Source organism: Pleurodeles waltl, chromosome 1_1, assembly GCF_031143425.1.
Source record: "Pleurodeles waltl isolate 20211129_DDA chromosome 1_1, aPleWal1.hap1.20221129, whole genome shotgun sequence".
NCBI lineage: Eukaryota > Metazoa > Chordata > Amphibia > Caudata > Salamandridae > Pleurodeles > Pleurodeles waltl.
In genome coordinates, this window is record NC_090436.1 from 995,705,411 (window position 1) to 995,720,807 (window position 15,397).

The 15,397-nt window shown below is 41.0% G+C and overlaps 1 protein-coding gene across 2 annotated transcripts in view; it reads right to left on the reverse strand.

The window, feature by feature from the left end:
* Positions 1-15,397, reverse strand: part of USO1 (USO1 vesicle transport factor) — a 565,160-nt gene that overhangs the window by 144,090 nt on the left and 405,673 nt on the right. For both annotated transcript variants that reach the window (XM_069230285.1, XM_069230286.1), the window contains one exon: positions 7,492-7,581. In XM_069230285.1, the coding sequence (XP_069086386.1) occupies positions 7,492-7,581 (90 nt within the window). The remainder of the gene's footprint in view (positions 1-7,491; positions 7,582-15,397) is intronic.

Sequence of the window (15,397 nt, forward strand, 5' to 3'; positions counted from 1 at the left end):
ACATAAGCTGTTCACGCCAAATTTGCATATTTTTTCCCCAACATCCTAAGGATACTAAAGGTACTCGGTTTGTGTGTTCCACTGGAGGGGACTAATAAATTAGCCTAAATACAGCAAATTTTTTTGTTTTTTTGTTTTTTTGTTAAATGGGAAAAAAGTGCTGCTGAAGAAATCACATGTTTTTTTCCCTGAAAATGGCATCAACAAATGGCTTGCAGTGCAGAAATCACCATCTTCCCAGCCAGCTTTCTGCAACAGGAAGACTTGAATCAGAAAACCACATACCCTTATTTTTACTATTTTTTGTGCTTTCAGCCTCCTTCCAGTTAGTGACAGAAATGGGTGTGAAACCAATGTTGGATCCCAGACAGCTAAACACTTCTGAAAAGTAGACAAAACTCAGAATTTAGCATGGGGTCATTTGTGTAGATCCTTCAAGGTTTCCCTACAGAAAGTAACAGCTAAAATAAAAAAAAATTGTGAAATTGAGGTGAAAAAAGAGCAATTTCTGTCCACGCTTTCTTCTATAACTTTTTCCAGCTATGGCAGATTTTTTAAAGCAATATACCGCTTCATCTGCTGGGCTCATCTGGTTGCGAGGATATATAGAGCTTGTAGGTCCTTCAAGAACCCTAGGTACCCAGAGCCAATAAATGAGCTGCACCTTGCAATGGGTTTTCATTGTATAAGTGTATACAGCAATTCATTTGGTGAAATATAAAGCGTGAAAAATAGGTATCAAGGAAACCTTTGTATTTCCAAAATGGGCACAAGATAAGGTGTTGAGAAGCAGTGGTTATTTTCACATCCCTGAATTAGCATGTGAATTACAGGGCATTTCTCAAATAGACTTCTTTTTTACATACGGTCTTACATTTGGAAGGAAAAAATAGAGAGAAAGACAAGGGGAAATAACACTTGTTCTTCTATCCTGTGTTCCCCCAAGTCTCCCGATAACAATGGTACCTCACTTGTGTATGTAGGCGTAGTGCCTGCGACAGGAAACGCAACGTGGACACATCACATTTTTACATTGAAATCTGACGTGTTTTTTTGGGCCAGCACCAAGGGAAACCTAGCTAACTAGACACCTAGCGAAATCCAGGATGGGGTGACTTGTGGGGCTCTCACCAAGTTCTGTTACCCATAATCCTTTGCCAACCTCAAAATTTGTCTAAAAACCACTTTTTCCTCACATTTCGGTGCAGCAAAGTTCTGAAGTATGAGAGGAGCCACAAACTTCCTTCCACCAAGCATTCCCCCCAAGTCTCCAGATTAAAATGGTACCTCACTTAAGTTGGTAGGCCTAGTGCCTGCGACAGGAAACCCCCAAAACGCAACATGGACACATCAAATGTTTACATTGCAAACAGACTTATTTTTTGTAAAGTGCCTAGCTCTGGATTTTGGCCTCTAGATCAGCCGGAACCTAGGAAAACCTACGAAACCTGTGCATTTTTTTAAACTAGACACCTAGCAGAACCCAGGATGGGGTAACTTGTGGCATTCTCAACAGGTTCTGTTACCTAGAATTCTTTGCAAACCCCACAATTTGGCAAAAAAAAAAAAACCTTTTTCCTCACATTTCGGTGATAGAAAGTTCTGGAATCCGAGAGGAGCCACAAATTTCTTCCACACAGCATTCCCCCAAGTCTCCCGATAAAAATAGTACCTCACTTGTGTGAGTAGGCTTATTGCCTGCGACAGGAAATGCCCCAAAACACAATATGGACACATCAAAATTATCTATTACAAAATGACCTGTTTTTGCAAGAGGGGAATCTGCGGTTTTGGTCCTGGGCTCAGCAGCTATCTTGGGAAACCTCTCAAACCCAGACATTTCTGAAAACTAGACAACTGAGGGAGTCTAGGGAGGTGTGACCTGTGTGGATCCCCCAGTGTTTTCTTACCCAGAATCCTCAGCAAACCTCAAATTTAGCACAAACCTCCCTTCCCCCCACATTTTACTCACATTTCTGTGTGGGATCACCGCACCAGCACAAATTTCCTACCACCCAATATTCACCTCAGTCTCCCAATAAAAATGATACCTCACTTGTGTAGATGGGCCATGTGTCTGTGACAGGGAAGGGCCAAAAACATATTGAAATTGAGAGGGAACCAAACAGGATCCAAAAGGACAGTTTGAATTAAAAAGAATTAGGCTGACAAGTGGGGCAGAATTTTATAAGTATAGATGCGACTAGGCTGGGTGGTAGAAATTTTGTGGATTCCTGCAGATTCCGGAAGGTTCCATCACAAAAATGTGGGGAAAATACATGATTTCAAGCAAAGTTGAAGGTTTGCAAGTTATTGTGGGTAAGAAAATAGTGTGGGGTGCATGTGAAGCACACCACCCTGGACTCACCCAGATGTTTAGTTTTCAGATGTGTGTAGGTGTGGTAGATTTTTCTAGGTGGCAGCGTCCCAAAGTCCAAAAAGTGCTGCTGCTCACCATTCCAAGTGGGACGATATTGAGAGTTAGCCATGCTCAATTGGCCCACATGTAAAATCAAAACCCAAAATATTCAAATGTCCTCTTGCTTGCCGTTGGAATAAGATCCTTTAGTTTGTAGGGGGAGGGGGGCTGAAAGACTGTTACCCCCTTCAGTTGGAGTGGGGGGCAGAACCATGCCCATACTGGTTGCAGCTCGCACCACTCTATTTTTTAAACTCCCTGGCATCTAGTAGGCTTTCTGCAACCCTCCCCCCGGAAGTGGATCGGGGGTAATTGCCCTATCTGTCCACCAGTGGGCAGAACAACTTTATCCCCATTTATTTGGGGTGGGGTTATGGCCATACCCACACCCTCTTTTAAAAAAAAATATTCTTCCCTGGTGTCTAGTGGGCTTTCTGCCACAAGGGAGAAGAAATGGCCAACAGTAATGTGCCCCCATGGGGAGCAACCACTGCCCAAGTCCGCCCCCTGGGGGGGAGATCGGCCTAATTAAAAAAAAAAGGCCATCTAGAGCACACTGAAAATGTAGTGTTAAAAATAGTCTGCCCTTTTGCGACCAATTTCTGTGCCCACTACTTTTACTGATCCAGGAGGTGTTGGATCAAGTCTCCCATCTTATGCTACTGGGCCCTATCACACCTGGGGAATAAGCCTACTGAGTTAGCGATACACCAGTGAGTGGCAGATTGTGTGATCACCCTCTTTTATGAGCACTGATCATCTAACTGTTTTCTGACGGCAGGGGCGTCCCTGGTCCCTTGCGCATTAGCCCATTTAAGTGCAGTATGCACCACTTGCGAGTATGGTGGGCGATGTGGGTCAGATACGGAGGGTTTGTATTTCTCACCACCTTGGTAGTGACATCTGCCTCCTCTTCAACGTACTCCCTGAAAATGTCTGGGGTATCACCGCTGCTCCATATCGCATCAACCAAGCCGATGATCCCAACGGTGTAAGATGCTCTTTTTGGACCAGAAGGTAAGGCAGGCACAGCAGAAGGTCATCATGCTCTGGTGACAAGCAGAGGTTGCAGTCTGAGCACTGATCTGTCCACAAGTACTCGCAGTGTCACTGGACTTTCATCACGGTCTGTGCATTCTCAAAGGAAGAAGCCAATGAAACAGGCCCAAGAAGGGTGACATCTTAAATATGGCATTGATGAAGACGCAGATGTGGAACCGACAGAAGAACCAGGATGGTGACAAAATAAATTGCAAAGGAACAGATTGTCTCTCGCCAATGGGAGAGGAAGAACCAAAAGGACCGATGACAAACCATGCGCGATCGACTCAGAGCCCTGACGATGCACATCCGAACAAGATGGTGGAGGAATACAATCTAACAATGGAGTTAATGTCCATGCACTTTACTAGCAATAGGAGGAGTCACTATACCTCGTGACTTGAAAGACTTCTTTGAATGAAGAAAAACAAGCTGTACACATCCAAGCCCAACACAAGATGGCAGGAGTATGTAGAGCAAGTGAATCTACATCTATACATGTCACGAACAGGAAGTTTCCGTTCATAAGCATGTCAGCGCAGTCACATCCCATTGACTGGCTTAAGTGTACATTTACCCAACCAGCACAAGAGATTTTTAAAGCATGTCTATTGGGCTGCAATTGCAGCTCTCAACAGATGGAGTCAGAAACCTAAGTCAGCACATGTTAAAAATAATCCGTTTTGATTTATGGAGAAGCCTGTTTTCAAACTTTACTATGACTTCCCTAAGTAGGGTCTTACAGCCTGTAATGCCTGGCACTGGTGCACTTGGGTGGTGCATATATATGGCTCCAGTCATCACTTCTAGGGCAGAACGGGGTTGACACAGAGCAGCACAATGCCTCCGACCAGCGTGCAGAAACTAAGCTGAAACATATTCTAGATCCTGTCTGGCATCTGCGGCTATTGTAAAAGTAACTTGCTCTTTTAATCTTGTCATTGCGCACACACGCTAATCTATTTATTTAGTATGCCCCTGGTTGGCTATCATCCAGTATCCTGGATCCAGAGCAGATAGACGTTGGGCCAGCGTAAGCATCTTGAGTTTGCAATTCTGCAACAAGAAATTGAGAGGTCAGCGATATAAAATAGGGGGAAGGGCTCAGCTCTTTTTTAACACCAGGAAATAACAGGAGTAACTCCTAGTTCTGCTTTCTGAGGCAAAACTCTCTCTATGGCTCCTTTTGCCAAAAGAGTGTCAATTTCATGCACCAAAATGAACAAATACTCCTCCTAAAGTTGTTCTAAGGAAGGCAGAAGAAACAGTGGGACAGAAAAGCATGAAATGCAAAGTCCCATTGGACGACCTGCAGGACCAATCTGTTGGATGTTATAGTCTGCCACCCATGAAGAAAAAGACTGATTCCGAATCTCACAGGGTGGTCATGTGCCATCAAGGGCAAATTAAAGTGGGTTTAAGGCAGCGGCCGGTTACTCTACATACTGGGAGGTTAACTGTCCCTTCAGGCCAGGACGCAGGCTTCTAGATCCCCCTACCCAGACACCGAAAGGACTGTGGTGTCTGTTGTTGTGGTAGGCCTTGCTGCTGTCTGTAGGCAAAAGCCCTAGCGATGCCTGTAAATTGGCAAATTTTTGAGGATATTGCCTTGCTGCTGTATTTTATTTAACAAGGCACCATAATTTTAAAGTACTAATCTGGTCTGTTACAAAAATTAAATAACTTTGAAATGAAAATCTCTGAAGGGAGTCATTGTGAACCGGGTCCGAAGACACAGTTTTCTCAGCTAGTAGATATTCCAATCACTTGACCTCCTAACATTAGTAAAACCTTTAGCAGTGTTTTTCTTAAAATGATGACACAATTCTGGATCAGAAAGGACATTTACAGTACTGGTCTAGCAGTACATCTTGAGGCACTCAAGGCTAAGGCACTAGCGGTGCAGGCTTTATTTCTTTAATTATTAACTTTTACTGTTCTTCTCTGGTGGTCCTAATAAATAATATAAACTCTTACTATTGTTGAATAAACAACTTAGGTCCCCAAAGTTCTAACTCCAAGCAACAGTGTATCCTCTTAAGGAGCTAATTTTAGACACATGATTACACCCTAAGCAAAGGTCAGAAATATCCGCATAGTAAGTTCCAAGAAGTCTGGCCTTGAAGGTTTGTCATTTTTCATACATTGTGAGGTGTCAATGTTTCAAAGATGACTGAAGATGAGACTAGGATAGATGAAAAAGGATTGTTAAGTAGTGGCACACTAATGTGGTCTCAACTAATTAGTAATCTGATACTGAGGGCTTGAAAGGTCAGCAACTGCATCAGTTGGAAATAAACGTGAAAGATCCTCAGACTCAGTGTTGAATAACATACTCAGGCATGCTGACATAACTTATCTTTTACTTAAATATGCAGAGGGTAAAGGGCACTCCATGCATGATACCCTTCTACAGGATGACAGATAAAGGTTGTCCTGTGTCTCTTCCGGCATACGGAAGATGAAAAGAACCTGTGACCAGAAAGTTTCAATTAGAACTTGTGCACCCATCTATCTTGGGCCTCCACATTCTTCTCTGTTGGCAACAGAACAAGTGGTAGTGATGACACACAGTTGACCCTTGTGTCCTGGCATTAAGGGATGAGAGTGTGTGTGTGTGTGTGTGTGTGTGTGTGTGTGTGCATGTGTGTGTGTGTGCATGTGTAGGTGATGTGTGTGGGTGATGTGTGGGTGATGTGTGGGTGTATGTGGTGTGTGTGTGGGTGTATGTGGTGTGTGTGGGAGGGTGGTAGTGCCTTTTGGAGCACACTATCGCAAATATATTACTAAACTATTGTGCAGTAGTGTACTGTCATTTAGACAGCACGTTTACAAGGCCATTAAATTTACAGATATATATTGAAAAAATATTTTTATTGAAAAAAACTGTGTGGAAATCAGGTTACAGTGAATATTTATCATTTGTGCATCACCAAGTAAAAGTGTTTTGATTTGTTTTCATCCTATTAAGATCTGTTTGCATCACAATTCAGAATTACAAAGTGCTTAGTGTTTGCTTTCCTAACTGCTAATATATTCTGAATCATATATATATAGTTAATTTACTGGTATTTAAATTTTGCTGTGGGTTACAAAAAATTACATTCTACAGCATCCCCTTTCACACTTCATGTACCTCAGCAAGATTTTCACATGGTTCATTTTAAAAATTCCTTTCGCTTTGCAATTAGAGAAAGAAAAGTAACAAGCATTTTCAATGCAACGGGTCTCGCATTTGTTTGAGTTAGACTCATTAGTATTGTAAAGCAAAACAAATCGCAGCGCGATCGTGCTATGTAAAATGCAGCACTGCGTGGAAAATAAAAAGATAAAGTAGTTCGGACTCCAGGCTGAAAACATCGCGGCTCGTATGTTTTTGGTACTTTACCGGTGCGGTGTAGGTGGGCTAAACACCGGAAAAGGCATGACATATGCATGCCTTTCACAAATGAAAGCAATCGTATTTTAAAAGGCAAGCCCACGAACCAATGTAAGTGACTGACGTGGCATGGGCCTGGTTTCAAGCCCAAAGAGAGATTACAGAATGAAAGGAGCACTTTGTGCTCGCCCATATAAAGGAGTCGCTGTGTTTAAAGAATAAGCAGCAATTTGTCAGAAGACATAGCCTGACATTTGACCTCTGGCTTTGAAGCACAGTATATGTAAGAAATACACATTGTAAAGTTGTCACAAACCACCAAAAATCGGCTAGCAACCCACCTATGGATCGTGACCCTAAGTTTGGGGAACACTTCTCTGTAGGATTCATAGAGGGAAACATATCCTGGATATCTATGTGATTTACAAGTAGGTAGGGATTGCACTTAACCCCTTCCCCCCATGCTAACCTTTATGCGGAATGGATCGCGAAACAGTTTTAGTTTATAGAATAATCCATTCTGCGATCGCTAAACATATGAGTATGTGAAGTGCAGGTTTGGCAATGATAAAATGTCCCAAGATTACTTCATTTATTGTGAATAGATGCATAAGCTATTATATTTAGCAGACTTAGACCAGGCACTACTTACCCTACGTAAATCTTCTGTTTGCTCTGAACCAACACCTTCAGACCCCTCTGTAGATTGTTTGAGGTTTCTAACTTCAAACTGGGAAGATTTCTGTCAGCAACATACAAAGATAGGTGAATAAATAGTAATAAGAATTTATACTGCAAAAAATATATATAAAAATAGTTCGAAAACGAAATGTAACAACATTTTTAGATAATGCCTGACCTATGTAAAATACAAGTGAGTGAGTTTGTGGGTACCTAAGGACACAAAGTATATTAATTTCACTGATCATTGTGTACCACTTGTGTGAATGGCTGCCTGAAGGCCACCACTGAAGCTCTGCCTTTGTATGGAGGTTTTCAGTTTGTATTACTCTTATGTGGTATTCAATTTGAACACTAAAGCTAGAAATCCAAAATACAATCACATCTTCAGGATTCCAAAAAAAGGAAAGAAACCAGCAGTCTCAAATTCTACGCAGGTGTGTACAGGGACAGAAGAAACGAGCCTGAATAAACATTTTCTGCCTTTTTGTGCTAAACCAAACTAGCTTACTTTGGTGATGCTACTGTAACCCTATCTGCTTGCCTGCCATTTGATTAAGTTGTCATAATGAGAAGAAGTTCACACCTCTCCTCCAGAGGTGGCCTGGACAGTATCAGATTACAAAGGAGGGCATGCTAAGCTACCCTGTTTCATTACAGCTACAAAGGACTCAACAGTCTCTTAGAAAATGTCTGAAAACATGTTACATTAGTTCTTTCATTAGTTAGATGTTTTATTAGGTCAGCCTCAAGAACCTACTTGTATGTCAACAATGTTATCAATCATTCGAAGGGTCAACCACTTATTTTCGTTCTTACACTCATGGGTCCCATTGTTCCACCTACTGACTTACTTTTGTACTCCACCGCTTACCAATCCACAATAACCCTTCCCCGAAACACACTCAATCTCAACAAGCACATGTGTAATAAAAGTAGGAAAAACTAAAAATGTTGCATCATAACATGGTGGGCATGAGCTTGCAACACAGAAGTATGCTTATGTAAAAAGTAAACTTACAATTGATAGGCAATCTTGGAAGGCTATTGTGAATGGTGTTAACATTTCAAATTGCCCACCAAGTTAAAAAGCAATGAGTCGGTCATCCTGGAATGATACAACACGAATATCCTACAGGAAACAACATTCTAAGATGGAGGCTAGCTTTAGGGGCAGTGGCCTAACGGGATACAAGGCACAATAGATTAATTGAGTGGAAGTGGCAAGCAAGAAGACAGTAAGCACTTTCTGGGGAGTTGCTGAGGATTCAAATAAATAAAATAAAAAAAATAAAGACTAGCCAACCAACTTAAGTGCACTTAGTTAATGGTGGATGTTGCTAAATAAGCAGGTTTACTTTTTGGTACAGAGAATAATTTGCAAACAAAACAAAAAATGTGTACATGTATGAAGTGGGCATTGTCACAAGGACCTTTAGTCTCTAGAACTGATATTTTATGCAAACTCAGATGAGCAGACAAGAGGCCAACCTAAAGTGAATCAAAAGATGTTGCATATGGATAAAATACCAAAGAATAATTATAGATCAGGCGAAATGCTGTCACTCATAGGGCAATTCTACTTAGTGGCTGAAGAAGGCAGAATCTCTGCCTCATCTTATATGCTGTTATTGGCAATAACAGTATGTGAACGACTCTCAAACAGGGCAACCGGCTAAAGAGGACTGACACATGACCATATATGTAGGCACATATATGTATGTATTTTTCTGTGTTTTCTGCCTTCTCAAGCTCTGCAGCGAGCTAGAACAGTCAGCCCGATCTTAGAAGAAATGCAATGCACACACAACTAAATACTACACATAAAACACTAACAGGTACAAAATTGCAGTTGGTAAACCAAACTTCTTTCCTCAGTGGGTCTAGCAAGGATTCTCACAGTACAAATCTTTTACCCTGAGTGTTTTGCCCAAAGCTAACCAGCAATAACACCCTTAATTTGTCAGATTCCATATAACAAAAAAATCTTTCAACACGATTTAATATAGTGCAATATTAATCCAGCCTTAAATACCATTAAGCTTTTTAAAGAGCTATTGTCTTTTTCATATATTTTCATAATGAACTGATCAGAATTATGCCTTCTAACATGAGACATAATTAACCGGTCACAATTAGGCCTACTTAATTATGCATAAGCCACCCAAAAAGGTATTAAGTGCAATACAAGCAATCTTTTTTTTTAGCACATAACATACTCAATCAAAGGCAGCAGGAAGGACACACAGCCAAAGCACTCTCTTTGTAGTACTTCTAAAATCCCCTTTTCTGTTCATAATGCAAGGTCTAGCACAGCAGTACTGATAAGCAACACTTTAAAAATATATTTATTTTAATAATATATGCACTTATATTCCAAGTTGACGTGGACCTACCTTTTTCCATGGAAAATTAGATTAGATAAACTCAGATTCATCACAATAACATTAAAGTGATGGAAAAGCCTAGATAGATCAAGTAACACTTAGCACCATTACAGAAAAGTGATGAAAGAAGCATGCTTTAAGGTAAGAACACACTCACATTCTTTACAGTTGAACACACCAATGCTAAAACAGTGATAAACTGTTACATTTTAAATGTCTGTCAATCAAAACTGAAACTGAACGGTCAACACAGATGTACTCAAACAATTTAGAGCCATTTCCAAGAATGAGACCATGCCCAATAATATGAACACTGGTATCTTAAACAGCTCTTGTTAATTAAGATGCAATGTGTACGAAGTTGGCTCTTTATGTAGTGCAATAAAATGAAATACACTGTGCAGAGAGTTCAGTGGATCCCCAAAGGTTTGCAGAGGCAGAAATAGACAGGTCTAGTGCTCTTTTTATTATAGTGTGGATAAGCAGTTAGGCTTATCAAGGAGTTGTGTTAAGCATTTGTTGCACTCCAAGAGGCAATTAATGATACACACACACACACACACACTTACATTTAGAAACATAACAGTTGCTTTTATATATGCTTTGAACCAAAGAACTTTGTTATAAGGTAAGCAGTTTTTAAATTAAAAATACTTTGCGGTTTAAAAAATAAAAATAAAAAAAAAGCGACAGTGCAGTTAAGAGTCTCCAATATTAACCTATGTGGGGAAAAGAAGGATGCAGTTTCATCGGTACGTACATGACTTACAATCCCAGTCTCCAGGGTTTTAAACTTGCACCAGGCAAGGTTCAGGTTGGTATCACGAGTGCACCCTCAGCGGCATGGGGGCATCGTGGTGCAGAGGTCAAAGTCCCCAATGTTAATGAAAGGAGAGTGTAGGGGAATGAAGATGCACTGTACCAGAGAAGTACAAGCACTGTCCGAGGTTGGTCTCCGGGGGATGAGGCAAGCACCGACAGGGGGAGGGGTGGGTGGGTATGGGAACAGGGTCAAGACTAATTTACATATGTCTGGGTCCAAACTGGAGTGGCGTGGTGAACACAAAACAATGGATTAAACCCAGATCTTTGTAGCTGGGGGTGAATGTTTCAATTGTTAAGCATTCCGTCCATCATCTGTTCTTTATGCATTTGTCGCCTTAAGTGGGAAGGGTATGACGAGATGTGAGTCCCGTGCTCACTGTGCCACTGGATTCAAGCTAGCCCAGCTGATGGAGGGTGATACCCTGTGACCTGTCCTAAGATGCTTGTTTCTGGTCCAGGGAGGCCTTGGCTTGGCAGTTTGGGTTGGACTGTTTCCATGGGGAAGAGGGTCAAGACTTATTTGCATTTGACTGGGTCCAAACTGGGGTGGAGTGGTGAGCAAAAACACGATAGATTAAACCCAGATCTTTGTGACTGGGGGTGAATGTTTGTATTGTTCAGCATTCCACCCATCATCTGTTCTTTTTGCATGGGTTTAGTTTGGACACGGGCAGAGGAGTGCGCGAGCCATGGAAACCGTCAGACTGTCGCTGAGACGGAGACGCCACTGACGTATTGACGTCATACGTATGTACATGACCGCCATCTTGAGTGTGGATCACAGCGGTGACATGCACACCATTCTCATATGATTAAGAATGTTATCTCGGTGACACGCACACCACAGTTTAGCACTAAATTTGAGTGCGGATCGCAGCTGTGATACGCACACCATTTTCTGCTATTCATTTTAGTTTTGTGTGGTATTTAAGTGACACGCACACCACAGTTGTGTACGTGTCACTCACGCACATTCGAGTTCAAATTACAATATTTGAGCAGTGATACTCACACCTTAGCGTTATTGTTGGGCGTGACATTTCGACAAAATGCATTCTACAGTTTGGGACAAGTTACTGAACATTTCATGTTTATTGCTGGCATTCTGGTAGGATTTTAACCACACCATTTTGCAGTTTGGTCGTTTTTTGTTTTTTTGGGGGATTGTGACGTTTAATACTCTTATATTTGCACAATATTCGGAACCCATACATTGTATATTTATAGATAGTGGTGAACAATTGTGCAGTCAGTATGCTATCTGAGAGTGCCATCATATCACCACCACTTTTCTTGTCAGAACTAGGGCCCTTATCTATGGAGTGGGAGGATTGAACAAGCATGTTGGAAACATATATTGAAGCTATGTATGGTACGAAGTTTAGCGCAACACAAAAGAAAGCATTATTGTTGAATAATCTAGGCAAGGAAGGGCATTGTATTTTTAAGTACTTACCTCTACCACTTTACCCAATGGGGATCCTATAGAAGATGTATATGAAGAAGCCAAGGCACATTTGGAATTAAGATTTGGAAAGGAAGTCAACATAGTATTGGATTGCTAAAAATGTTACACCTGCCCACAAAAAGAATCGAAATTTATAGATGAATTTGGTCAAAGTTAAGAGAGTTGTCATTAAAATGTAAATTTGGTGCAATGTCCGAAGAGTTAATTCATGACCAATTGATAGTACATTGTAGATGCAAGAAACATTTTATGGGCTGCTAAGAATGTTTCTTAAAGATGCCATTGAGATAGCTAAGGTGGCAGAACAGTCTTAACTGTGTATGCGAGAACTAGAAAGGAAAGAGAGTACAAGTAATGCAGTATCTACGATTGATAAAGAGATCAAGGGGGTGGATGTAATGGTTAATTCGAGTCAAGCAACTATCAAGTCTAAGCAAACTGCTAGAGTTTGGTACAGATGTAGCAGCAACTATCATACAGCTGATTTTCACAAATGTATAGCCATAAATAATGAATGTCGCAAATGTGGGCGTAAAACTAAGGTGGCTATAGCTGTAGAGACTGGTATGTCATCTGATGAACAAAACAAAATCTTCTGTATTAGGAATGTGGATATTATGCAGGGGATGAAGAACAGACCCAGAGTGGAGGTCAGAATCAATTGGTGTGCAGTAGAACTCATGATTTATTCAGGATCCATGTACACGATTATCCCAAAATCCTTATTCATGAGTCGTTGGGTGGACGTTGATTTACATCCAAGAGAAAGTAATCCTGTAGGATACCAGGGGTTGAAAACAGACACTGTAGGTTTTATGGAAGCAATTGTGGAATTTGGAGGGAGAGTGATAAGAGGCAAAGTATATGTGGCAGAAGAGGGTCCACTGATTTTAGGATGGACGCACGAGTACGACTTGAACATTGTAGTTAACCTCAGAGCACATAACGAAGTGATGGTGGTAGAGGACCTTACTTTGTCTGACATTTTAGAGAAAGCCAAAGAAGTCTTTGAGGAAGAGTGGGTAACTTGAAAGGATATGTACCTAAAATTGTTCTCCAATCTAATGCTGTTCCAGTTAAACATAAGGTCTGTAGGAATCCCCTAGTAGCATGTGCACCAGTGAAAAAAATGCTTGATGAAATGTTAGCAGCTGGAGTTATTGAACCTACTGAAACTTCTAGATGGATATCTCCTGTGTCATCCCGGAGGAGGCGGATGGTAAATATAGATTTGTGTGGATTTGAGGTCACTTAACCAAAATGTAGTAGTGGACACGTACCCTTTGCCAAATATAAATGAACTGGTTCTAGTTGTAGGTAGCGGGAAGCATTTTTCCAAATATAATTTGAAAAATGTTTATCACCAGATCAAGTTACATGAAAAATCAAAACCACTTACAGCTTAAATTACTATGGAAGGTATGTTTCAGTTTACGCAATTACTTTTTGGTTTATATTTGGCAGCGAGTGTGTTCCAACATATGATGAGTAAACTATTTAATGGTATGTCGAACATCCTTTATTTTCAGGATGATATTTTGGTGATACTACTGATCAACATAAAACGGTTCTTCGGTAAGCTCTGCCTAGAATTAAAGAATCAGGATTATCTCTTAGATGAGACAAATGTACGTTTTTGGTAGAGCAGGTAGACTATTTAGGGTATAGTATTCATGGGAATGGGGTGAAACCTAAAGAAATCTTGCTCAATGCGATAAGGTTAGCTCCTGCACCATTAGACAAAGATCAGTTGAGATCTTTTCTTGGCCTCATATGATATTATACAAAATTTGTGAAGATCTTTTCAGACAAAATGGAAAGTTTGAGGCTTTTACTGAAAAAAGGTGCAAATTTTCAGTGGGAGAAGAAGCACCAAAAGTGCTTAAGGGTGAAATTTGTCAAGCTGATATTTTGGCACAATCTGATACTAGATTGAAGTCAGTTCTCACTGTTGACGCACGCGCTACTGGGTCAGGAGCTGTGCTTGCACAAGTACACAATGGACAGAAGAAAACAGTAGCATTTGCATGCAGAACTTTAACTACATCTGAAAGAAACTATTCAGTATTCCAGCAAGAAGCTCTTGCATCGGCATGGGGAATAGAGTAGTTTAGAACCTACTTGTGGGGCTCAAAATTTGTATTATGTACAGACCACAAGCCATTGATTAAAAACGTGTTGCGAGTAAGGGTTCAGCTGGATTAGCAAGATTAGCCGCTCGTTTACAAGAGTATAGTTATGTTCTGGAACATATTCAGGGATGGAGAAATTGTCAAGTGGATTGTTTGTCTGGGATGTCTTTAAACTGGAAAGAGGTGGACGAACTTGCAGTTGCAGCAAGAGAGAAGGAAAGTGTGGTTGCTTCTGTGTTGGAACTCAGTTGTGCACAAGCCATTTCTCAGAAGGAGTGGGTTAAGGAGATGGAAACTGATGTCACGTTGAAGGAAGTGAAACAGTTGATTCTCTTAGAAGGCAGAAGGGAGATTTTAGTAGCGGCTCCAGTTAGACCTTATATTAAAATTGTGGATGGGTTGTCTGTGTGTGAAGATATAGTAATTATGAGAGGGGAACAATTTGGTAGCCTGGAATGGATGAGCAAGTGGAGGAGTGGGTAAGTAAATGTAGCATATACAAAGAAGGAGAAATGTGCCTAAAAGTAGTAACGCAAAGGGATTCTGGGCACTTGCAAAATCCATGCAGAGCATGGCACATGGTGTGTATGGGCTTCAGGACAGTTAAGGTTTTCCAAGGTGATGATGGATGTACACACTAGGTGGATTGTGGTCAAGTTCATGAAGGAAATTACTACTAAAACACTTTTACGTAATTGGAGGAGATGATTTGTGAGGAGGGTGTTCCAGAGGTCGTCATTACTGACAGTGATACACAATTGACTTCACATGAGATGCAGAATTTTCTTACTTCGTATGGGTTCAAGCAAAATCTTACTTCACTTTATAACCCACAGAGCAATGGAAAGGGTTAATAGAGTGATCAAAGGAACTATTCAGAAGGCAACAACTAGTGGTCTGGATGTTGATAGAATGGTAAGAGAGATGGTCTGGGCATATCGCACGAATGAGCATAGTGTCACAGGTATGATTCCGTTTGAAGCAATATGAGGAAGGAAGCCTGGAATGTAGTCAATTACTGCCTGGATGAAGGAGTTACTTAGGTGAGCTCAGGGGATCGGTATG